Below are 26,689 nucleotides of genomic sequence, written 5' to 3' on the forward strand. Positions count from 1 at the left end.
TATCAAAGTCATCTCAGAAGAAACAACAACAAGGGAATTGGTTCTTACTCAACATGATGTAAACCTGCTCCTTTGCACTGACTTTAATCTACCAACTTAGAAACATTTAAATCCATCCTCTACCTAGTCTCTGTCTAGTTTTCTCCAAAACAATGTTTTGTCAATTTGATTGGAGTCTTCAAAATAGCATGATTCATACAGTTGAATAGTGGTATTTTTTGCTTTTTAATGTACTTTAGTTTTGAAACTAAACTGACTTCACAATTTTAAAACGATCAATAGCAAAAACCTAAGGTTCTGGAAATACAGTGCTGTTCATATTATAGGATTGAATAAGGGAGATTAGATTCTGAATTCAGACATTATTAATTCCTATCTTGAGGTCTTTAATCAGTTCTTGAATATTAACATGTATGCTTTGTAGCTCATCCATGGCCAATTTCTTTTCTCTGTTACTGGATTTTTTTTTCCTGTGGGAAACACTTTTTGAATCATCAGCTTGCTTCCCTCATATCAATTTTAATAGTATTCCCCAAAACTCCTTGTAATTTCAGCACCACTAAGTCAAGGAAAAGCCCTTTGTATAGCAAATGCCTTTTTGAGTCATACAAATACCTACTTCTAAGCCTATGGTCATACAGAATTGTGCCTTTCCATATTATAATTTAAAGAAATGGTTCTCCAGGAAATATTTGCCCATATTCTATGCAGTCATATCTACAACCCCCACTTCACTGCTAAATGGCCCAATATTAACCTATCACCACATGTGTATTTTGACTTGTTTTATCTAAAAGCAGAAAATTTTAGTAAATGTTTTTTCATTTTCATTTTAAATATTAACAGAAGAAGGAGAAACAAAGATCTTCCCATCCACTGGTTTACTCCTCAAATAGCCAAAACAGGTAGAGCTGAGCTGTAGTGAAGCCAGAAGCAATCAGGATGAGAACTTGCACATTTATGGGATGCTAGTGCTTACAGGCACAGGATTAGTCAGTTGAGCCACCTGGTGGCCCATAAAATCACATAATTTTTGAGCAGATTATTTGAAAGACAAGATTAGACATTGAGACACAGTGATATCTTCCTCCAACTGTTCACACCACAAAGGCCCTCAGAGATCATGCAAAACCAGGAGCCTGGAATTCCATCCGGACTTTCCCTATGGGTAGCAGATCAATCAAGTACTTGAGCCATCTCCTGCTGTTTTCTCAAACACATTGGCAGCAAGCTTGGTGGAAAGTGGGGCAGTCTGAAACTAGCACTCATAGAGTAGGCCTGTATCTCAGTGTTTTGACTTGCTATACCACAATCCCAGACCTAGAAGGCTTTTTTTTTTTTTTAATTTTAAGCTTTTATAAGCTTTTTTAAAAAGTGCTTTTATTTTTACTCTTCAAAAAAAATCCATATTTCTGTCCCATCCTGAAAAGAAATGACCTTTTCTCAACCTTATAATCCAATGCAAATTTTGTCATAAACAGATTAATATGAGAAAAATAGGGCAATATACTAGTTCTACAATAAAGTAACAATCTTACTGAAGTTAAGATAACAGAATATTTCTCTGTGCCATGTTTCATATTAACTACTTGATATATTTTCATATTAATACTGTGAAGTAAGATGTTTATGCTAACTTTTATAATTACAGAATTCTGATCATTCTGATCGTCTGTTTCACTCCTTAGTGAAACCAAACATTTGGACTGTATTTGTTGCATGGATTTGTTATGTTCACAACTAAACATTCAGCGTAGTGGGAAAGCTGTGTTTCTTCTTGAGAATTCTCTGGAGAAATGTCTCAGCATCTTAATCCTACTTGATTAGAATTTCCTTTTAATGCTATTCTCTTGCCCCATTTGATCTGGGAAAAATAGTTTTGGTACCCATTGAGGAAAATAAATGCTCCATTTTAATTTTTTTTGTTCAAAACGGTATAAGCTCAACCAATTGATATATGTTTGGTGCTGGCTATATTTTTTTTTCTGCTGTGAATTTGTTCTGTTTAATCAGAACCTAAAGGTTAATTTTTTCCTTACAGATAAATGTGGATGATCTATGTGTCTGTAGCATAGCAGTAAAGATGCCCCTTGGGACCTCTGCAGCCCCTGTCATTGTACTTTAAGGCTTCATTCCACTTTGGATTTCAGTTTCCTGCTATTGTGTACCTTAAGAGGCAGCAGGTTGTAGCCTATGTACTTGGATCCTTGCCACACACTTGAAACACATGGTTAGTGCTCCTGGCTCCCAACTTAAGCCTGGCCCAGTTTTAGCTTTTGCAGGCATCTGGAGAATTAATTGACTGATGGAGGATCCTTTCTGTGTATGTCTCTGTCTTTAAAATAACTAAAAACCTTTTTAAAACTTCATAAAAACTTAATGTTAAGAACACTTCTTAACATTCAAATTTCAAGTTATCTTGTGGGTCATGGGAATAAGAGTGACCAAAGGAAATGGGGGAACAGTGCTCTTGTGTGCGACTGACAGTTTATTTCAAAGGTTCCAGTTTTTATGTACTTGCAAAACAATAGTTCAAACACAACTCAGACTTAGGTCATGTCTGTAAGCAAGGAGTTCAAGGAAAGTTAACAAGGCACCTTGGTCAAAGCACTATTGAAACTGGGCATAGATAAGGAGTATTATCTGTCCTTGGTTACCTGATGAGACAGGGCACAGATGTCGGCCCTTTATCAAGGAAAGTCCAAAAACACTTCTGGGGGCAGCGTGCCCACTGGGCAAGGGACCCTTTGCCTCCTCTTCATGGAGCCTCTTCTCAACTGGTTCCCAGCCTTGCATCTGTCACCCCAGTTTATCTTCTTGGATGAGTTTCAACACAAATATTCCTCCATGCAACTTAAACTAACTGCATCTATTCATCATATTTTCTGCTGTTTTGGTCATGCTCACTCATTGTCCTATAATTTCCTTCCCCTGTTTGCCCAGGAAAACCAACTTCTCTTTTAAGACTCAACTGCAATCCCACCTAGTCTGGAAATGGTTGCATGTTTCTATCTTATAGCATATTATGTCTTTTAAAAGTTGTATATTCCCTACTTATGTTGCTAATTTTTATTACTTGTGAAAAAGACTAAGGATCATCAGACTTTCAAACCATGGTGAGTTTGAAACACAACTACCATCAAAATGGGTCTAGATTACATTTTTGGAAAGCAGACACCTAAGCCCAAGGTTAACAACTGTAGTTAGAGTTGCATCACAAGCCAAGAGTGTCAATACCAGACTGAGACTCAGTGAGCCACAATTCGCAGGAAAGATGTGCCAACTGTAAAAGCCAGCAATTATAAACTTATTAGAAGCTAAACTTTTTCAGTCATGTATTCCTACATCTGTGGAAATAGTTGTCATTACAGCTGCTCTTTCTTCCTTTCTACGTACAAGGGGATGAAACAATTTTCTATTTCTTTGTTTATACCTCTGGTACCCATTCCTTCTGCTTCACCTTGTTAAACACAATTAGAAAACTGAATTTCTTTTGTGGAGAATGATGTTTTTTTCACCTGGTCAATGTATAGCTTTCCATCACATTCCCATTCATGTTTTATAATAAGATTGTGTATGAAAAAATAGAATATATAGACAGAGGTTATACTATAATATTGCTGTGGTAAAATGTCCACATTTTCCCCCTAGTTTGTAATAATTCCATATCAATGTAATTTTTCATTTCTCTCCAAAGCATTGACAGGGTTGCTATTTAATGTGTTCTCTCAGCATTTCAGTTAATGTAATATATAGAAAGAAAATGCCACATAAAACTACATGAATCTGATTTTCCTGGATAACTAAGGGAAAAACATCAAGAGATGTAACTTGGACCCATTTTGCATTATGTCTCAGTGGATTAAGCTGCCATATATAATGCTTGCATCCCACATCAGAGCACTGGTTCCGATCCTGGCTCCTCCGCTTCCAGTCCAACTCACTGTTCACACACCTGAGAAGTCAGCAGACATGTCTCTGCTACCCACGGGAGAAACCAAATGGGGTTCCTGACTCATAGCTGTGGCCTGGCAAAGCCTTGGCTATTGCTCCCATCTGGGATGTAGATCTCTCCCTCTTCACTGCTCTGCCTTTCAAATAGATAAATCTGACAATACGACGTAAGTAGATCTAAAATATTATTTACTTACAATGTTCCCATAAAATCTAATTTGGGAATATGTTAGCTGTCACCCATAGCTTTTATTGCATATGGCACTGTTCATTATTAGTGACATTTTTAAAAGATTTATTTATTTTTATTGCAAAGTCAGAGATATACAGAGAGGAGGAGAGACAGAGAGGAAGATCTTCCATCCAATGATTCAGTCCCCAAGTGACTGCAAAGCCGGTGCTATGTTGATCCTAAGCCAGGAGTCAGGAGCCTCTTCCTGGTCTTCCACATGGGTGCAGGTTCTTAAGGCTTTGGGCCATCCTCAACTGCTTTCCCAGGCCACAAGCAGGGAGCTGGATGGGAAGTACAGCTGCCAGGATTAGAACTGGCATCCATATGGTATCCTGGCATGTTCAAAGTGAGGACTTTAGACGCTAGGCCACCGTGCCGGGCTCTATTCTTGACATTATTAATCTAGTTCATCCATTTGGGGTTAGATATGAAATAATCCTGCATTTGTTTGTTATTCTTTAAACATATATGCCGTTTTTATACTGTTTTACAGGCTTCCATATGCTTTAAAAAGAAAACTGGTAAAATTATTTATAATCAAACTGGCAAGTTGGGCGTATAACATTATCTTCAGAATCTCATAGAATGAATTGGAAACCAACTGCCATTATCAGATTATTTCTATGCATTTCCTCAAAATAAGAGTAGTAGGATCAATTTGTACATGACCAAATGCCAGAACCATATGGAGGTTTATAGTATAAGCCACAGTCAACAAAAGTTCTGTCGTTAAGTGGTCTTGATGTACAAAAGGTTGTCTATAGGCTGAGCTGACATTTAGGTATCCCATTCATTCAGACAAGGAAGAGTAATACAAATATGGAGAGGTTTTTGTTTTCATCTCTCCACCTAAAAACCAAAGGAATGAAACTTTTGCCCTGGTTATCTAATTTTATTTATTTATTTTTTAATTTCACCTGTAAGGACTGAATTTGTGGTTGTATATTCCAATTTCTGTACTATTATTTGTCTTCCTCTCCGAATAGTAATGAGATCTTTTAAAATGGGAACTAAATCTTTATTTTAAAATTGATTTCTACTAACAAAGCAGTAAGCATCACATAGGCCTACATAAATACAGAAAACATGAATAAAAGCAGAGTCTAGTCCAATAACAAATGATGCTTACTTAGAAATAGATCTGTATTTTATATGATGAAGGGAATGCTAACATGTGCAGAATGCATTTCTGGAGCACTTACTTTGTTGTGGATGTGGTAAATGTTCTCCAGATGTTGTTCCAATTTAACCTTTCCTGAGAACTGAGGTGACAATTATTACTAGCCACTTATTGAGGGATACAATAGTGAGGTTTAGAAGTAAAAGCTCTAGTTAGCATCACACGGTTTATAAATAATAGAACTATGATTTATTATTTTGACCTTTATTATTCTGTACGAGTTGGTACCAGTCATAAGATATTTTAATTACTAACAATATATGGGAGACATGGCTCTCGTATATAATGACAGGAACTTTCTGCATAGATTGTTAAAAATTAAAGTTTATAGTAGTTGATATCATTGCAAATTAAACATAGGTATGATTTTTCATATATACCATACAAAATGTAAGCAAATAAAACTGTTTTTAATTTTTTCAACTTTATTTCAATATTGATGAAAACTAAACCATCACCGTTTAGATTTTTTACACATGAGTAATTTAATTTCACTTAGGAAAATGTTACTTTTGTTGTGACTTGTTTTCTTTCCCTGTTTTATATGAAGTTGTTTTTATAAGTGAGTAATTTCATGTATCACATGTCATATTCAAGAACATACTTCTTCTCTTTCTGTATTATTTTTTTAACTTTTACAGTGGCATATTTTCAGTGCACTTTGCAATTACCCACTTAACATTTCATTAGGCAAAACAAACACATAGAATGCAGAAAAAACAATTGCTCAAGAGTACTAAGGCTGTCTCAAATGTTAACTAAAGAGGTTACAATTTTGTACTCTGCTTATTAATTACCAGAGATGATGGAAAACATTTGATTTGGGAGGACTGATTTATTTCACCAAGATAATAGTTTCCAGTTGCATACATGCTGTTGGAAACTATATTATTTCATTCTTTTTGTGCCTGAGTAAAATTCCATTTTCTTTATCTAGTCATCTATTGATCAACATGCAGGTTGATTCCATATGTTAGCTCTTGTGAATTGCTAAGTTATAAGTGGAGGTAATTTTTTACCATTACTCTCATGTGCTATTCCCTTTTGGGTAAATTCTCTAGGGATAGGATGAATGAATCAATCATATGATATATCAATGGACAAATCAACTAGACATAAAATCAACAGACCTAATCTATACCATGGACCAAATCATCCTAAATGATATCTACAGAATATTACATTCCATGATTATAAAATACACATCCTTTTCATTACTACATGGAACTTACTCTAGAAAACATTCTAATCCATAAAAGAGACAGCAAACTAAAAAAAATGAAAATTGGATTATGTAGCATATGAGTGCCATTGAATAAAGCTGTAAATCAACAATTCAAGGAACTGTAGAAAATATGCAAAAATATCGACTGAATAATACACTGCTAAATGAACTTTGGGTCAGAGAAAAAATCAAAGGAAGATTCAAAACTTCTTTGAAATGAATGAAGACAGCGCAACATATCAAAACAAATGATTCAGCAAAAGCATTGTTAAGGGGGGATTTCATAGCTATAAGTGCCTACATCAAAAATTAAAAAGGCATCAAATAAATGATTTATCAATGCATCCTAGGGACCAATAAAGCAAACCCCAAATTACTAACAAATAATTAAAATTGTTACAAATAACCAACATGTATAACAAAATATTAATTTTAAAAATTGTTTTCATGGGAATCAACTGCAGATTATAATAAACATAATTGAAAAGTATCTTCATTTTTTTCAGATCCAAGAAATTAATAGAATTAATGATGAAGAAAGTGACTATGAAGAGGATTTTATCTCATTTTCGAAATGTTCTCTCAGTAAGTTTTCCTGTATACTAAACACATTTGTAACCTATATTATGTATAGTATTATAGCATTACAGTATTATTCATACATTATGTATAACATGTATTATACATATTATGTATGTAAGCTATATTATGGTATAAGTGACTTGAAAAGTAATTGATATATCTCTAAGACAGCATAAATTGGGAGCCATTACTACATGATAGCACTAATTTAAATAGCTTTTAATAACTTCAAACTTTAATAATCAAACATGATTATTCCTACCTAGAGAGAATACATACATCAAGGTGATATTTTATATAAGTGAGTTTTTTCCATGTTTTTTTCAAGTTCTTTGCAGACCATAGTTTTCTCATCTATGAAATTTATCAGAACACTCTCTCAGGTGCTCCTGGCTTTAATTGTTGTTTTAACATGTTTCATTAGTATGCAATACTTGCTTTACCAGGATGCCTGAAAGCATCTCACACCCCAACATTTTATTTAATTTATTTGAAAGGCAGAATTACAGAAAGAGAGGGAGAGAAAACGAGATCTTGTACCCCATGTTCACTCCCCCAAATAACTGCAAAGCAGGGCTAGTCCAAGTGAAAGCCAGGCTCCAGGAGCTTCTTTTAGATCTCCCACGTGGATGCAGGGACCCAAGTTCTTGGGCTGTCAGAGAGCTGGATCAGAAGTGCAGCAACCAGGGCTTGAACTAATTCACAAAGGGACCCAGCATTGCAAAGAGCAGCCTAAAATGCGGCACCACAGTGTTTGTCCCCCAACATTTCTTAAAACCCTGATTCCTACCACATCAAAACTTTCCACTTTCTGACAGTTTTCATCTTCTGAGATGCGAATGTTTCTTTTTTCAACACATTGCAAAATCTGACATTATCCTTTGCTTCTTATGTTCTCTCCTGTACCAAATCCAATCCAATCATACACCGCGAGTGAGCTGCCATCAGTATGTCTCATCTGTTTTGTTGTCACTTAAACAAGTCCAAACTATTGTCAGCTCTCTGCTGTTTCTATCACTGAAATGGTTCTCAGGGGAGAGCTAGTTGCTACCACTGTCACTGAAAGTTTTACAATTAACACGTTTTAAGTTCCATAATTCAGAGATGGAGAATCGCTATCATTGAGTCACTACTGATACTAACAGATGGGAGGTTTTATCATCTCTCTCTCCGTCTCTACCTGTAATTCCATCTTTCAAATAAGTAAATATTTACTTTAAAAACTACAATAGCAACTTTCATATCTATAGACTCTAATGCCATAAGCTTTATACGATTAACCACTTTTTCCTCTAACTTCTCGTGGAACTCCTAACCTTTATCATCACTTTCCAGGCTTTACATACTCACTCAGTTTTATCTCTGTCCATACCCTTGCTTGGCCTTGATGACACTGAACACACCAAACATGGCCCACCTCGGGAAAATTGTTCTTCCTGGTCCTTCAACATGTTTGTCCTCCAAGTATCCACATGACTTCTTTCCTATCAAAATCTTCTCAGCAATTGCTCTTAGCCTTCCATTTATCATCTCCATCTCTTCATTGTACTTATCATCATTGTCATTTTATTTGGTTATTTTCAGCTTTTCTTCTCCATTAAGAATATTCATCCAAAAGGATCAGGACTTGCTTAGTCTGTGACTTTGATTCTATACCCAACACCTGTCACAGTATATACATGATGCTCAATTAAATATTAGAGGCAAGTTTTTTGGTTGACAGCTTGATGTGCAAATCAAATGGTGTTTAATTCATTACTTAAACCAGCATACATGGGCAAAATCAGTAAAATCCTTTAAACATTACAGATAAAAATATGCTGAATATCAAATGAATGACTGTACCAAAATTTAGTTACAGGTCTTTATTGTAACAAAAGTGTTAAAACCCATGATTAATAATAACCACATGTTCATAATGATATTTAATCCATTCAAAAGACTATATAGTGGCCCTGTATGTTAACCTAGTGGCTAAATCCTTGCCTTGCATCCACCAGGATACCACATAGGCACTGGTTCATATCCCAGCTGCTCAAATTCCCATCCAGCTCTCTGCTTGTGGCCTGGAGAGCAGTATAGGATAGCCCAAATCTTGGATCCCTATACCCAAAAGGGAGGCCCAGAAGAAACTCCTGCCTCCTGGCATCAGATCAGCTCAGCTCTGGCTGTTGTGGCCATTTGGGGAGTGAACCAGTGGATGGAAAATCTTTCTATCTGTATCTCCTTCTCTATATATCTTCCTCTCTAATAAAAAAAAAAATAATAAAATCTTGTAAAAAATGTTCTATACTAGGGGAAAAAATCAATCCTTTGTAAAGAAAAACCTCAAATTTACAATGGTTGGAACTGCACATTCTCTTGTAATTGGGCTTATCCCTCTGGGGTTTTTGTGGTAATGAGGATGGAGGTGTGAAATATGGAATGCACTAATTCAGTGAATTTCTACTGGTGTCACCATCACTAGAGTGAGAAAACCCACTGGTTCATTCAATCTGACATGTCAGGGTTGGCTTCCAAGTAACAAAAAGATTCTTTTAGTTAGTATTATGAAATTTTGACTACATAAACTGTTGTGGCCATGAGCAATTTCCTATGAAAGGAGTATACTTTGATGACTGACTTGCCCAGACAGAGACAGTGAAGACCCTCTGCTAGTTTGATCAAGAGCTTCTTTCCATACCTTCTGACTATCCCAGCAGCATTTCTACTGTATTGCAGTAATTCAGGCTCATGGTTTGGTATTGAGGTAGGAAGGTAAGTGAGATATCTTGTGCAAATCCTGCAAACTGGAACTTTAGTCACCAGCAGGAGCAGAGAAGACAAAGAGTCTTGATTTGGTTACAAGGTTAGCAGTTAGATCTTACTTTCGCAGTGAGGAGGGAGAGAGAGAAAGAGAGAGAGAGAGAAAGAGAGAAAGAGAAAGAAAGAAAGAGAAATGCTATGTGGCATTCTGGAATACCATTACTGGCATGATATTTTTACATGACTAATTATTTTGACATTGCTAAAAATTTTCTAAAGCCTAACCTCCATTTTTTCAAAGCAATCATTTCCTACACCTTATTTGGATGTTTTCCATTATCCTTTAGCTGGGCACAGTTTTAACATCAGTTATTATTTGTACTTGACATTGATAACAATTCACATATTTCAAATTCTGTGTGGAGATCCTAAACTCTAAAATTGTTCTGAGCCATTTCTGTAGAGAAAAATTTTTGTAGAGAAAATGTAATAAAATATTTTAAAGTTACTATTTTGATGTAGTTTTGCTATTTCTTTACTGAGTAGATAAAGGCCATTTATTGTGTAAAATGGCATGTTTCTTTGAAAAGAGGCAATTTTACTGGGTCATTTGTTAAATTTCAAGATAGAATACATTTTGAAGGTGAGAGAACTGAACTTTAGATTTACCTGATTTAAATGCTTTCCCCATCAAAAAAGAAGTTAACATTTTTCTCAATTCAAGAAATATTTCTAAAGTATATTAACCTTATTTTAAACACATAAGATATGCAAAACTACATAAAATGCCCTATGCAAGATTCAGCCATTAGCCATATTAGGTGAGGGTGTGGAATGGGCTCAAATTGTGTAGGGGGAAAATTGAGGATGGTCCTCATTAGCTTTATTTTTCAGAACATCCAGCATTCTGAAAATTTTATTGCCACACTCATTTTCCCAACATTACTTTATATTATTTTCCAAAATCACACAAGGTCCTATGTATAAATATATTTAAAATTATTAATTTTACTAAAATTATAAATAGGTATTTACTACCTTAAGTGTGCATTAAAATCATTAAGTGATAAATTAATTTTTTTTAATTTACAAGCAATTTCAAGGGGTTCATTTCTTTTGTCTTCTGTTAAGCTTTTCATTGACACTCTTCCCTTCATTGAATCTGTTTTCTAATAAAATGCATAATGCCATCAAATGGGTATCTACTCAGTGACTCCAGAGAACTGGAAAATCACTATGTGCTTGATCATGTCATCTGTTAAGGTAGGATGATACAATGGAACATTGTTCATTCATCCAGTAAGCATTTTAGACGCCCAGAAATGACTTTAATAGAGATTATGCACTTGGCAGCTTTCTACTCTATCAGGCCATGAAAGTTTTTATTAGCAGGACCACCTTTTCAGTATGAGTTACAAAACGTAAACTGCCTCCAAGATGATGTGCCTAAATGAAATCATACAATCTTCTGCATCCACAGCCTCAGAGAACCCTGCGTCCCATCATGAGAGCAGGACACATGAGCCAAGTGCAGACGGAGCCCAGGCAAATAGAACCACGGGGAGCAAGCATGAGAATGAATCTGACGTGGAGACACAGCGCAGGCCGTCTGAGACAGGCAGTGAGAGTTCTGAGAACCATTATGATGACCTGTATGCCGTCATCCCTGATGTGGAGCCAGAAAATAATCTGCCAGTGTCACACATGAGCGACAGACCCCCACTCCCACCACCACGCCCTCGAACTATGACTGCTGCCTTCCAATTGGAAAGGCCTCACTGCACGCTGCAAGGTAAGCCTGAAGATGATAAAATAAATGAGGTTGGACACACTAACACAGCACCATGAGGTCAGAAAATGTACAGAGAACAGGCTTCAAAATCCAGAGCAAACATCCTCCTGTTTTTTTTAATATCCAGGAAACAAGGAAAGAAACACCTGCCACCACCTGTCCTTCCCTGCATTCTTCACTTCTTCCCTCCCCTCGCTACCTTTTCTTTCTTGTGGAACAAACTACCTTGACAAAGCTGAAAGAATCAGACTTAAAGGGAGTTTGCAGTTTTGTGTTTAAAATGAAGGGTAGATCTGGTGAGAATGTAAACAAGGTTGCTATAATATATAATATCATGTATATAACCTCATTTTATTATACTAATATCTCATGTATAGTCATATATATAGTTTTACATATATACATACACACACATATATATATATATATATATATATACACACAATAGTCATATATTCTTCCAACAAGATTGATTCTTATGGTAACTGTAGGATAATGAAAGGTTGATTGTTCATTGCCCTGACCAAAGTCTTAATAATATTCTATTCATAGCCAAAGTAGAAAAACAGGTGATGTATCTGGCATGGCTTTTTCCCCCATATTCAGGTACAGGGGTGTTAGGTAATTGTGCAAAATCAGCTCTTGAACTTTTGTAGGAGGCAAATAGAAGAGCTTTCACATCAGGCTTGTCTATAGGAATCTCCAACAGCCTGAAAGACTTTGAGTTCCATATCCATTTTCCCAACATAATGTTATATTATTTTCCAAATTCACACAAGGTCCTTATCAAGAAAATTTTACAACAACGCTGTAAAACACAAATTATCAGATCACATTTGGTGCTATGCATTAAATATTGTGTCCTGGAAAGCTACAATACACATGAATATAGTTTTACAAAGTGGATTTTGAAGCTGTGTGCTTGAGAGTGTGAATATAATCTCATCAATGCCCTAGTATGAAATTCCTTGTGATGATTTTTGGACATGTGTATTGGAGAAATTAAGAACACAGAACTTTGCAGAGACACTGCTCAGTTGATATGAAGAGAGACCATATACTTCTTAACAAACACAAGAAGTAACTCTCACTACAATACTTTGACTCAAAGATGTTGAACTTGTAATGAGAATATGCCAAATACTTCTTTGAACAAATCTCTTCAGCATTTTAGGATGCTGCTTCGTCCTTTTCTTAATACACTCTTGCCCAGTTACTTAAGGGAACAGAATTTAAGGAATGATTTGGTGGGGAGGGTCTTCATTTGTTAATACACAAACTGAATTAAGAAGTCCCAAGTCCCACTCTTTGATGAGGAATATAATTTGATGATCTGGGAAATAAGAAGTGAGATGCGTTGCTTCTATTGCAAGCCCAAAGTTATGGAGTTAGGAAGTGATGTGGGGGAGGGAAAAAATGCAGTTATCAGCTCAGGGAATCAGTTTATAAAAGGTAAGATAGTTGACACATCCTGCTGAGAATGAAGCTTTCTAAAAGTGATCCCCACACAGCTCATCAGCTCACCAAGGTGCTGCCAGTGAAACAGAAGTCATGAAAAATATCTCCAAACCAAGTGATTTATAAGGAAAAAGGCATTTGTAGAGGTTCAGTGTTAGGTCCAGACTCATAGGTCATTAATCCCTCTTAAGCATATATGCTTTACTCACTTTAACCTAAAACTCCCTTTGGACATTATCTAGGTCTCTGCTCATAAGCCCTTCACAAGCAGTTACTGGATTCTCTTATTACAATATCCTTTCATTCTATCCTGAAAATGTTTTTCCATTATTTTCTCTTTTCATGATTCCAGTTATACACAGCCACCCACACTTAATCATGCAAAAGGGTTGCAGGGGTTGGGAATGGCTGGGGGAAAAGAAGGTGCTTCCCACATAATATAATCAGTAGCCAAAATATATAGGATGAGATTTAGCCTAGTAACTAAGATGCTGGTATCTGGTATCAGAAAACAAGGGTTGAACACCCAGCTTTAACCCCTGCCTCTAGCTTCCTGTTGATAAAGTTGCTATCAAGTAGTGGTGATGACTCAAGTAAACAGATTTCATACCCTCATGTTGGAAGCCAGGATACAGTTCCCAGCTTTTAACTTTGTGCTCACCAATCCTGATAACTGTGGAGATTTGATGGAATAACCAGTAAATAGGAACATGTTCTCTCTCTCATCCTCAAATAAATGAGTTATCCTTTTTAAAAATATATATCTGTCATAAAATTACTGCCAAAATATTTTGACATAAAATATATAAAGGTTTTACTCCACATTGAAAACCATAAGGGTCCTGGAACCTTTAATATACTTTCCATATAAATTTTCAAATGATTGATTCTTCATGTTTTTGTATGTTATGAATCCTAATTTTAGCATCCTTTATTCAAAACTGAAGCTCTTGGGCCCAGCATGGTAGCATAGTGGCTAAAGCACTTGCATTGCCTGTGCCAGGATCCCATATGGATGCCAGTTCATGTCCCAGATGATCCCTGCCTATGGCCTGGGAAAGCTGTGTAGGACAGTCCAAAGCCTTGGGGTCTTATACCCACATGGAAGACCCAGAAGTTTCTGGCTCCTGGCTTTGGATAAGCTCGGGTCCAGCCATTGCTGCCAGTTGGGGAATGGACCAGCAGATGGAATATCTTTGTGTCTCCTTCTTTCTGTAAATCTTCCTTTCCAATAAATTTTTTAAAAAGAAGAATCTCTTGTCCTGGAGATAAACAGTTTCATTTTTGAAGGTCAATTTGTCATAGTCAGAGACCAATTTCTAGAAAACTAAGTAATGATGACTTTGACAATTCCCTCTCATTTCACAGAAATTGAATTCTAGGCAAAATACAAAATAAAAGCAACTTAAAAATAAAATTACTTTAAATGCAAAGAAAAAATTCCAACTTAAAAAAACAAATTTGCAATGTATTTGGATTTTCAGATTTACACATCATGTATCAATTTCATGAAATTAAATCATTCGCTATCTAAAAAACAGTGTAAAAAATAGGTTTTCATAGAAATTTATCTTAAAATCTTTTCTTAAAAAAATCAGTTATAAACCACAAGAAATTATGTTTGCAATTTTATGAGGTAATATGTGAATGATTCTTTTCCAGATTTAGGACTTCTTTTATACTATTTTATATGAGATTTAATTAGTTACTCTTTAAGGCTCCATCAAATGCTCAATGGGCACCAATGAGACTGCACATAGAATAATCACAATCTAAATATTTTATAAGCAGGAAAAATGGAAAGTCAAATGGAAAGAAATCAAAATTGGTGTGATGCTGGTGTAAGAAAAGAAATTGGGGCTGAATTCAAAGAAGAAGAAGAAACGGAAGAGGATGGACCAGGGCGGCAGGAAGAGGAAGATCCATATATCTTTGCGGAAATTGATGACAGCGAATATGACACCATACTGGCCAATATGAGTATCAAGAAAAAATCTGGAAGTCGGTCTTTCATTATAAACAGACCTCCTGCCCCTACACCAAGACCCACACACATCCCTCCAAAGGAAGAAACCACACCTTACATAGCTCAAGGTAATGTGCTATTGCGGTGGTCCTTTATGGATTTACTGTTGCCATTTTGTGTATCGCAAGACAGGAAGTGTAGAGAATAGGACTAGTGTTCTAAAACTCCCATGATTAAAATGATCTTTTCATGATTTGTTATCAGTTGGTTTCTTAATTTTAAAAATTAGTGGATAAATATTGATGGGTTTGGTTCTAGTTGTGTAGTTGTGTTTTGTAGTTGTGCTGTTGTGTTGTGGTGTTGTGTTGTGTTTTGTTGTAAGCTCCAAGTAGCACTAGTTTTCACTTAAATGTAGTGCAGAATGCTGAGGTCAGATCCTGAGAAAACCTGTCACGTTAGCCATTCAGATACATAATGTCCAGGCAAGGAATAATTTCTGCCTCACTTTGTGCCTCAGTTCCACATCCAAGCTACTTCTGTTCAGTTTCCCTGTGACTAAGTGTCTCAGCACAGATAATTGCCACATTTTAGGTCACTGCAGAAGGAATTTGAGGCCTTACCAACTTTAGAATTCCAGCCCCTCCTCACATTAAGTTAGGGAACTGGGATTGATATCCTTCTGATGTATATCTATATACTGCTTACATGAAATTACATTATAAAGTCTTTGTATTGAGAAATCATGTAAAGTTCAGACATAACAAGAGTACAGTTTGTCCTATACATACGTACATGTATAGGACCCTTAACGAATCTCAGAATCTTGATCTTCTAAGATATTTTAGCAGTTGTGTCTTATACACCCATGCTAGCTCTGACATCTTCAACACTTATAAAACATGTTTTTAGTCAAGTTACACAATATAATTTGTTCTTGTATTATTTGAATTAAATGAAGAAACATTTATAGGGGTTTGCAATTAAACACATAGAATTGTTTTTCCCCCCACATTCCAAATCAGTATAAAAGCTGGGCTGCAAATGAAGTCATCAAAACCGACTTCCATTTCTTACATTTGGACATACTTGCCCACTCTTTTGTGTCAGTACCACTAATGGTTAATCAGTTTTCTCCCTGAGTAGGAAGAAAGCAGATCATCAGCTACTTTTTATGGGGGGAGGAAGTTCTCCGCATTCCACACACACAAGATCTTTTATCACACAGTTACTTTTTTATCATACTTAAAGTGCATCCACTAAATAAAATTGCTACCAATTCTCAGAAAGTTGTTCATTCAATTATAGAAATAATTGTCCCCATTCTTGCCTAAACAAAGAAGTGGTAATATGTTAGGATACCCAGGGTTAGTATAACCAAAAGGATGTGAAAGAGGGGATGAATGGATTATTCAGAATCCCAAGAAACTCAAAAATAAGTTGCTTTAGCAAGTCCTTATAATAATTAGGCAATTTTTGTTACAATTTTTCATCCATACAATAATCTTACATGGCTTAGATTAATATCATCATTTTACAGATAAGGAAGCTCATGCTTATCTTGTCCTAGTGTCTTCCTGATGATGATTGAACTGTGAAAAAAGGTAGGATTTGAGCCCAGAAGAGTCTAACTCACATACCTGTGCATATAGCAACACAAATGTCCCTTATTGTAGTTACTTCTGGATTACTCATTCATATCTATTTCCCTTTTCTAGTCCACAAGATCTGTGATGAAAACCAACCTCGCCTATTTTTGGCCATTATTGTATCTCTGGTGCCACACTCTGAATAAGCAAATGATAGAAACAATCAGAACCACATCAGTGTGGTTGTAACAGAGGGTATCATTAACACTCTGGAGGATGGTCAGAAAACTACACTAGTCTACTAAATTTGAATTGCTTTGACGATGTGTAACAATTAAGGAGAAGTTCTATTTCAACTATCCCCTTTGCCTAGGAAGTGTAACTCACTACTACATAACTAAACCAAATTTGTCCCATTTTAGACAAAGATTTTTAATTCTTTATAATGTTTCTGTTGTACTAAGACAAATCTTAATAAGCAAAACAAGAATAACTCATTTTTCTGCTTATTTTTAGATGTGATACTTCTGTCTCCTTTTAATATCAGAAGGGTTCAGGTTCAGTAAGCTTCAAGAACATGGAAGAACTAATAAGAATTTTTACTTTTTTTGATAACAGAATTCCATGCTTTACACAAATCAAGAATACAGAGTGACAACATAGCATGGTGTAGATAGTCTGGTCATAAAGGCATATCTATAAATCATGTAAAAAATATGGGGAAATATTTTCAACATCAGGAGATAATTTTTCACATTTCAATCTTATGATTAATAGAACAATGGTCCTTCAGAGTCCATGTAGTTGATCTGGAGTAGAGTATAATTTCCTTTTCAAATTTCAATTGCTACTAAGTTGCCCTTGGCATTTTCTTATGCAACAAAGTTGAACATGACCTTTTTGAGAGCTACTCAGTTACTAGGACCCCAAAATGTCAAGTAGAACTCAGTTGTTCTCACAAATTTTCCACTTGCAATCCATTCATAATGGAACTGATCACATACAATGCAATTGAAATGCAAAAAGCAAAAGAAGGTCCTTGTAGAAATGCTTAGGAATATTAATCTGTATCATTGTGAATATGACAAAATAGAATGGTCTCTGTCCTCATTTGTAAAGAATTACAGTCAAGTGGCTTCAAACAGGTCTTAGATCAAGTTCCACCTCTCTGCCTGGGTGACCTTGTCCAGACCATTTATCTTCAGGACAGAGTATTGTATATTGCAGGTGCTCTCATAACAGAGATACATATTACTCTTTGTGTTGACAAGCCTAATGTTCCTGTTGTTCTGTCTCCCCCTTTCTCCTGTCTGCTTGTGGGTTTCAGTGCAGCTCTGCTCAAAGTCATTCTGATGTTTGCTCATACTGTCCATTGAAGGAGACAAAAGCTTCCCTTGTAACCCAGGTGCTTTGTGTTACCCTTTCCTTCTTACATCAGAACAGAAAGATTCCCTGGATCCTGCATAGACTCTGACACCTGAAGAGGGCTTTGCAGATCACCAGCGAAAAGAGTGTAGTCCTAAAAAGGATCAACTTTTCTACCCTCAGTTCCATTATATTAGTGAGGATAGAAGAAAGCAATAATCAACTGAGTTGACATTAAAGGATTTGTGTTATATAAGAAAATAAGCATAAATATTGGCAAGCACTTAAATGTCCAATGATATTCACCTCCTTAAAATATGATGCCTCTATACTCTTAAAAACAATCTTTAGTAAGAAATGTACTTGACCTACAGCAGTTCTTGGTTGATGCCGATTTGCCTCCAGGAAGACCTTTAGGAACATCTATAGACATCTCAATGGTCATGAATACTGCTTGGTGGCATCTAGTAGCCAAACGTTGGGATGCTGCTACATGCCCTGTAGTGCAGAGGCTCCTCCTAGAATAAAGTAACTCCTCTGGCCGAAATATTACTAAACTAGTACTAAGCATTATTTCAAAGGTGAACTCATCATAGATTATAAAGTCTTCCAGTGGCTTTCTTAGTACCCAAACTACTCTCCGTGGGAACAAACAAAATACTAGGGATTTTATTAATAAACACACTTATGTAATTTCCTTAGTGAATACAAATGAGCAAAAAGAGAAGTCAAAGCAATGAGTCATGATGAAGTCTTATAGTAAACTAACTCCCAGTCCCAGGCTATGCAAGCAGCAGATATTTGATATTTGCTGTGTGCCTAATACCAAGAAGGAAGGAGACCTGCCCAGTACTGAGAGTGGCCACAAGCTGTGATTACATAGAATCCCACATCCCACCTGTCCTCTCATAGAATGTTCCAAATTGCAGGATGAGGAACATGTCTAGAAGATGAGTATTATTGGCATCAGAAAAAGATAACTATGAAAAATTAAGTCCCTTAGTAGTAGAGACAGTAATTTATACTGAGAATATCCAAGTTTTTGGACAGGCTCTTAAAATGTCTTTTATAAGCTAGAAAGAAAATAGATGTCTTTATGTTAGGAAATTAAAGAATTCATTGATAGTGCCATTGAATAATATACTCTCTAAACCTTTTCCTTAACTCACATTTATGCCACCTTTCCATCTCTGCCCATCTCTAGAGGAAGCCATAACCATTTCATTGACATCGTGTCTCTGGCTCACCATTTACACATTCTCCCTAAAATAAGAAGCCACAACTGGCAATGACTATCTTCCTTAGCTCACTTCAGTAGTTAACAACCTAAGGAGACTTTCCAGGGAAAGAATAGCCACACTGCTGCTGCCCTACAGATGACTGTTTTCTGAAAGCCTAAAACAAAATTCATAACATGAGTATTTTGTCTTATATCAAATCTCTAGTTTCTGGGATGAAAATCACTGATAGCTCTAGAGTGCTAAACAGCATTTCCTTTTTCACCTGTAATGGAAATGCAATATCAAGGGGGTCATGGATTACAAATCACAGCTTCATGAATGCTATTAGCTATTGTGCAGAGTTCCCATCACCTTACCAACTTACATAATGATTCAAAATACAATCATCTTTCTAAGAAGGGCTGCACTTGAAATATGCCACAAATAGTGGTGGGAAGGATATTCCAGATACAGCCTAGAATGACCGTTACAGTATCTAAATGTGCTATATTTCACCTCTTCTATTCTGCTGGCTCTGCTTCACTTAAATATGAATATTTAATACTGTACTAATTTTTACCGCTCACTGTCGTTCCTGTTCTAGAGAAATTTTTTCTTAAACCATTCCAACAGCATTTAAAATAAATGGTGGTATTAACTGGTATGTCTGTATTATTTGGGATTATTTTAAACGTCATAACTTGATTTTCTTACCCTGTGGCCTTAAACAAAGGGATAGTGCACTGTGGTTTTGGTTTGCACTTCTGAAAATATTGTCTACTAGTAACTTCACACTCGTTTATTAATATATTCAAATACTAGTCAATCTGGACCAACTATATCTTAGAATGCTTGTGCTGAGTGAGATGTGTAGAAGCCTAAAACCAGGAAAAGAACGATTTGTTCCCATTTCATTACTATCAAGACAAAGACAAAAACTTTTACTCCTTCCAAATGTGTCAGTTTGGTAAGCGTTCTGGCATACACAATTTCTCAAAAACTTCATAATGTAAGGAGTGTATATATATAAATCTGAGTGGCCTACAACTCCCTCATAAATTTTATACTTACTTCCTATAAATGTTGTGTGGAATGATTGAATATTGTTATAAAGATTTTAGAACAAAGATTTTACTGGTGTAATTTAAGAAGTTTCAGCTAATCTGAACCATAAAAAAGGAAAATTAAATTCTAAGTCTTACAGTTAGTGTTTTTTTATTAGTCATGGGGAACGTGTCCTTGATCGACATGTGCTTCATGATTCTTTTCCTAACTTTGCTGTTCCTTCAGCAAACAAGTTCAAATAAGCCTTTTCCCAAGATTATATTTGTAACAACCACCTAACTTCATGACGAAAGACTGCATATCTGGCTATCTGCTATTGCTAATTTGGTTTCTGGTAGGACATTTCTATCAGTAGATAGAGAAGAAGGGATGCAGCTGGAAGTGAATGAGGAAGAATTCTACAGCCCCTAATCAGACAAAAGAAATTTGTACCCCAAGGGCATGACCTACAGCTCATCCTTCTTTGAAAGAATTCTGTTGTCAGCCTTTTCATAATTATAGCATTTAGAACATCTGTCTCCCATTCCATTGCTCCAACCCTACCCTTATCTCAATGCATTTCTTAATTTAGTAATTTAAATGGCTAACTTAATGCCTATTTTATCTCATATTGGGTAACCATTTTTATCAGAATACATTCCAGCACAGAGTGTAATGTTATTTTTATAAATTAACACCAAAAATGCTGAAAAGTATCATATTCCCTGCAGCTTCAAAATGCAGAAGAATTTATGTTATCAATGTAATTTTATTTGAAAAATTTGTTTTATTTGATCTTTCAGGTCCCTGTTCATATTAATGGTGCTAGCCCACAGCTTTTTTAGTCTTAGAAATTCTTATAAACTAACAATATCAGCAAAAATTAAAGCATAAACTCTTGAATGTTATTAAAATTTCAAAATAGCTGCAACATTGAGACTTTCAGAGTTGACCAATGGAAAGTAGCCAAGCACCACATGTAAAACTGCTTCTAATATCCTCAAATATATCTGCATGCCAAATATCCTTCAATACATTTTGCTTTAGAAAAAATGTAGACCACAAGACCAGAATTTGCCAGTTATATTATGTATGTTTCCCAAATACTGAGTCCAAAACCTGATTCTCAAGCATAATTTATTTCATGTGTATAGCTTTTCTTAAATATCTCATTGTTTGAAAATATGTTTGCTTCTCCTCAGAATAGCAGAGAGTAGCATCCTTTCTATTTACAGCAGTTGGTTGTTTACATCTGCTTAATAAATAATTACTGATTTGATACTATTTGGGGCAACTTTTAAGTTAAGAAAATGCCTTCTGGATTAATCCAGCCCCAATTTTGATACTAGACTGGTTTAAGAATATTTAAACAAACAGTATTAAAATGAAAGAGATCCCGTGGTAACAGTTGGAAGTTTTCTCCCAAGGAAAGTGATCAAACACCATCCAAGAGAGTCCCACTCCACTTGTCTTAGGTCGCTTTCCCTGAGGAAACTAGAGAAGCAAGCAGAATAGAAATCCTCTGTCCCTGTGTCTGCTTTGAGTAGTTACAAAATGCAGACCCCGGGATGGTAAGGAGCCAAACATTAGCTTCAAGTTCAAGGCTGGAGTGTGTAAATCACATCTCTACCCACACTTCCAGGATCCTTGCAAAATTACTTAGCCCTTTCCTAGCAAGTTACTTCCACCACCCCCGTCTATATAAACACATGCGATCGGACTAAATCTCCCAGGCCTTTTCCAGTTCCCAAACCCTGTAATTCAGACTGCCCATAAAGAATAAATATAGCTCTGGGGTGTTCATTTTCTAAAGTAAAGTTGTAAACGGTCCGGACTTTTTCATTAACAAATGCCAAGCAGCTATATGGAACTTTGTGGGTGCTCAATAAATATTAAACGATCAATTTTATCTTTCATCTGCAAAGTGGGGTGAGTAATGCTGACTTGTCTCTCAGAATTTTGTGTGAGAAATAATAAATGAGAACAAAGCACTTTTCAGATAATGAAGTAATTCAAATAGGCTGCTTTAATACATCTGAGGTCTGGACAGATGATGCAATAATAAAATGTCTTTTTTATTGTTACATCTGCAAAACACAACCATCTTTTCATCTGTTTAAGAAGAAACAGTCATGGTCCCTTGTTTATCACCAGAAAGTCAGCTTGACTAGTTCCTGTGCTAATGGAATTTTTCATGTGAATTTGACATTCATCCGTTTTAACAAAATGCAGCTTTTATCTTTACCTAATATCAAAATGGAATCATATCTTGATTGAACCAGTTTAATGAGCCATTCCATTAGTATTATACTACTGTATTCAAGAAAATGCTTTCTGGTATGACTGAGAAGCTGTACAAATGAGAAAACTGCCAGTTTAATAATACAATTCAGGAGTTTTTGCCTAAGAAAATGATACATTGCAATCAAGCTTCGTGTAGACCGCCACAGAATGTTTTCTTTTAATGTTTATGCACAGTAAATCAGATGTTTTCCTTTTTCCTTTTTTTTTTTTTTTTTTAGTATTTCAACAAAAGGCAGCCAGAAGACAATCAGATGGTGACAAGCTCCATGGTCCTACTAAGAAACAAGGTACTGGCACTAACTTCAGTCTGGTTAATAATTTCTAAGTAAGGTTAAAGAAATACTACAAAAACTGAATAAAACCCCCTGGGACAAAGTAAATTGCTGACATGTTTACTTAATTTTACTCTTAAATTCTCTCACCCAAATCAAATTTTGACATAATAAAATTAGTGCATGAAAACTGTATCAATTCACAAAGGCAGGAAACGAAAGGCCTTGAGATAATATTTGGTAATAATGATGTCGATGTTGTGTTCAGGTCTCCAGGAAGGTCAAATAAGATATATTCTGTAGCATGTATCAGAGGCCTCATTTTCATGGACCCATGGAGGGAATCTTCTGGAAGTGAACTTAGAGGGAGGGGTAGGTGATTGCCCAGAGACAGACAGAAAAGGATTTTCTCTGCACCGCATGCCAATCCAAACTGATACCCTTCTCTCAGTTTGGAGGACTTTGACACTTACATGATAGCATGTAGGCAGTCGTTTTTTCATGCTTATAAAAGCTGAACATTGTAGCAACAAATTCTGTGCCTCCATTTTCCCCTGAAACATGTTTCCTTTTGTAAAATGAGACTACCATAGCTTTCTTTCCTGACCATCAAGCCAGGTTTAAAGTTCAAATATGAAAAACAAAAAATGTAAATGGAGACATAGTTAAAGTGTAACATTAGCTGGCTCTGGTAATTCATGAGCATATTTAGACCCACCTTTGAAATGATTCTGGTCCAAAAATGATACTACTTTGGAATTGGTACCAGGACATTAAAATAAAACAAGGTAACTATTACATAAATAGATGGTACAGACTGCCATATTCAGTTTCCTTTTGTGCCACTGTGAGGATGGCTTACGAGCAATGGATGACAGCATCTCTTAACACCCATTGAACTATTAAATACAAAACCTCAATACCCCTGCTCCTGAGACGGTTTGTCTCTCCTCCAAAGCTGTATCATTAAATCAGTGAATTTTAGCCACCATTTACTGTGGCAAGTCCTGTTTTACCTGGATCATTATTTCAGTTGAGAATATGGATGGTGTTTGAATGCAACAGATAATGAAGTTGAGTTTCTACATTCCCATGGAACATGTGAATATAGTGCTTGTAACTTTACATGGCAAAAATATAACAAAAACAAAACAGCAAAAAATGGGGCTGTTGCTTTGGCGTAGATTAGACCTCTGCCTCCGTATGGGCACCAGCTCTTGTCTCTGCTGCTCCACTTCCCAACCAGCTCCCTTGCTTGTGGCATAGAAAAGCAGTAGAGAATAGCTCAACCCCTTGGGACCCTGCACCCACATGGGGGACCCAGAAAAAAGCTTCTGGTACCAGGCTTCAGCTCAGCTCAGCTCAGCTCTGGCATCCATCTGGGGAGTGAGCCAGCAAAGGAAAACCTTTCCCTGTGTGTCTCCTTCTGTCTATGACTCTGCACTTCAACAGACTAAATAGGTTTGTAATACAAAATATAGCAGCAAGAACAACAAAAAACATGTTCTCTACTGCTGGGTCTTTCTTTGGGGTGGAAGAGCAGAAATTTGTTGGCTTTTGTTTTTACAGTTTCCAATTTTAGTTTCAATTTTCTATTTTTGTGATTTCATATTTGAAGAGCAAGATAACTCTTTTAAAGTCCACTATTATCTTCCCATTTTGCCTTTAGTTCTACTTGAGCTAAACCTCCATATGAGATCCTTGCATAGTTAGCAACGAAACCATTCTTGCAGGATTCAGGTAGACAGGATTATTCATATGTGGACACTTATATAACCACACAGCTTTGGGTAGAACAAAGAGTGAAGATTCTTTGATCTCTTTGGGAGAATATTTCCATGAAGCATTTTTCTCATAAATGATTCAAATATCATATCTTTAATTGCATTCTGTTAGAATTATGGGGAAAATGGGAAGGCCACAGGAGATGAAGGTGCCAAACACTAAGTCTAACAGAGAGACCTTGGAAAGCTTGGGTTATCATTTGTCCTACAGACTGGACCAGACATAGTAACATAAAAAAACAAAATTATTATTTTATTATTTTGCCATATGTGTACAATGACATTTTCCTTGTCTGCCCAGATAAAAAAGGGCACGGCGGGGGGGAGGAGAGGATGGTAAAAGGAAACAAAACAATTATTCAAAATTATATTGTTTTAATATCTCCCCATATCCTATTACCTAATTTGTCTTATCAGGTGGTTTTCATGAGATTTTTGGAAGTCTTTGGAGACAAAAAACATTTGGAGACAACATTTTTCTCAGATTCATATATTTGAAAGGCTGAGTAACACGGAGGATGAGGTGTGAGATCGTCAACCTCCTGGCTCACTCCCCAGCTGGCTAAAATGGTCAAGGCTGCCCAGACCAAAGCCAGAACACTGGCACTTCCTCTGTGTTTCCCATGGTGAAGACAAGGCTTATGTACCTGGGATAACTTCTGCTTTCCCTAGCACATTAGCAGGGAGCTAGATTGTAAGTCAGGCACCCAGGAAGCAAACTAGCACTCAGTCTGATATGGTATGCTAGCATCATATACAACAGCTTAGTTTGTGCCATAGTAACAGCTCCTACTAAAATTTTTAATTACCTTTCATTGTATTATTTTTTGGTTCTGTATTCTTAATACATTTTATCAAAGACATATTTGGTTAGCTTATAGAAATTTTCTAAGATTCCTTGTATCTTGGCTATCAATAACTTACCACTATTTTCTACTTGGAAGGATTAGGGGAATATCATGCCTTATGAAATATTCTTTTAAATGATCCCATGAATACAATCTGCAAGTAAACCAAAATCTAGCAAGAGAAAAATATATATATATATATAACTGGAAAGAACTGGAGATAGTTTGAAATGAAAGAATTAAATGCATAGGAATTTACAAAGGCTTATTCTATCCAACCATGTTTGTTTAAATTGTTTCAGCCATATTGAGCATTCAATAAGTGAAACATACAAGGCAATCAAAACTACACACTAATGAATTGTAGTAGGCATTATGGCATAGTGGATTACGCCACTGCATGTGACACTGGCTTCCCATATTTTAGCACCATTTTGAGTCATGGCTGCTCTGCTTTTGATCTGGGTCCCTGTACAAATACTTTACCCCTTCCCCCCAAGTTTGAGACCTGGCTAGAATTCTAAATTCCCAGAAATGGCTATAGGTGACAAGGCCCCAGTACTTGTAGCCATATAGGGACTGACCCAAGGGAGGGAAGCTTCACATCTCCCCGTTTCTGCTTTTCACTTTACCTGTTCTCCCATTTTACACACACACACACCATATATACATATCCCTCTCTCTGCTTTTGAAATAAACATGAACATCTTTAAAAAACACAAATTAATGAATTCATAGATACTTTGAAACATCTTAGGATTTCATCAGGTAATGGGGAAAGCAGCTCCTTCACCAATAATGGTGTCTTTGTTAGGTAGAAAACAGCAACTGAAATAAAAGGCCTGTGATGGAATTCTTGTCAAAGTCAAGATGTTTGAAATGGATGAGACAAGTTCCTTAAATGTCAAAGAAATTACTTATTTCTTCCACCATATAAGTATTTCAGCTGCTGCCAAGAGATTGCCAGGAAATTACATTATTGCCACATCAAGGAATTTTCTGAGGAACAGAGAAAAAATTAATTGGCACCCTTTTCACGGAAATTCAAAAATTTATTCAATTTAATTTTTTTCATTTTGGAAAAAAATGTGAAGAAATTGCTGAGGCCTTTGGATGACAGATGAAATTTTCC

The 26,689-nt window shown here is 36.1% G+C and overlaps 1 protein-coding gene across 2 annotated transcripts in view; it reads left to right on the forward strand.

The window, feature by feature from the left end:
- BANK1 (B cell scaffold protein with ankyrin repeats 1) overlaps positions 1 to 26,689 on the forward strand; it is a 253,141-nt gene that overhangs the window by 201,804 nt on the left and 24,648 nt on the right. Inside the window, exons 8-11 of one of the 2 annotated variants that reach the window (XM_040967018.1) lie at positions 7,098 to 7,176; positions 11,399 to 11,710; positions 14,957 to 15,262; positions 22,872 to 22,940. In XM_040967018.1, the coding sequence (XP_040822952.1) occupies positions 7,098 to 7,176; positions 11,399 to 11,710; positions 14,957 to 15,262; positions 22,872 to 22,940 (766 nt within the window). The remainder of the gene's footprint in view (positions 1 to 7,097; positions 7,177 to 11,398; positions 11,711 to 14,956; positions 15,263 to 22,871; positions 22,941 to 26,689) is intronic. The other variant, XM_040967019.1, reaches the window with a different exon arrangement.

This window comes from Ochotona curzoniae, unplaced genomic scaffold (assembly GCF_017591425.1).
Source record: "Ochotona curzoniae isolate NIBS_2020 unplaced genomic scaffold, NIBS_Ocur_1.0 scaffold_4506, whole genome shotgun sequence".
NCBI classification, from domain to species: Eukaryota; Metazoa; Chordata; class Mammalia; order Lagomorpha; family Ochotonidae; genus Ochotona; species Ochotona curzoniae.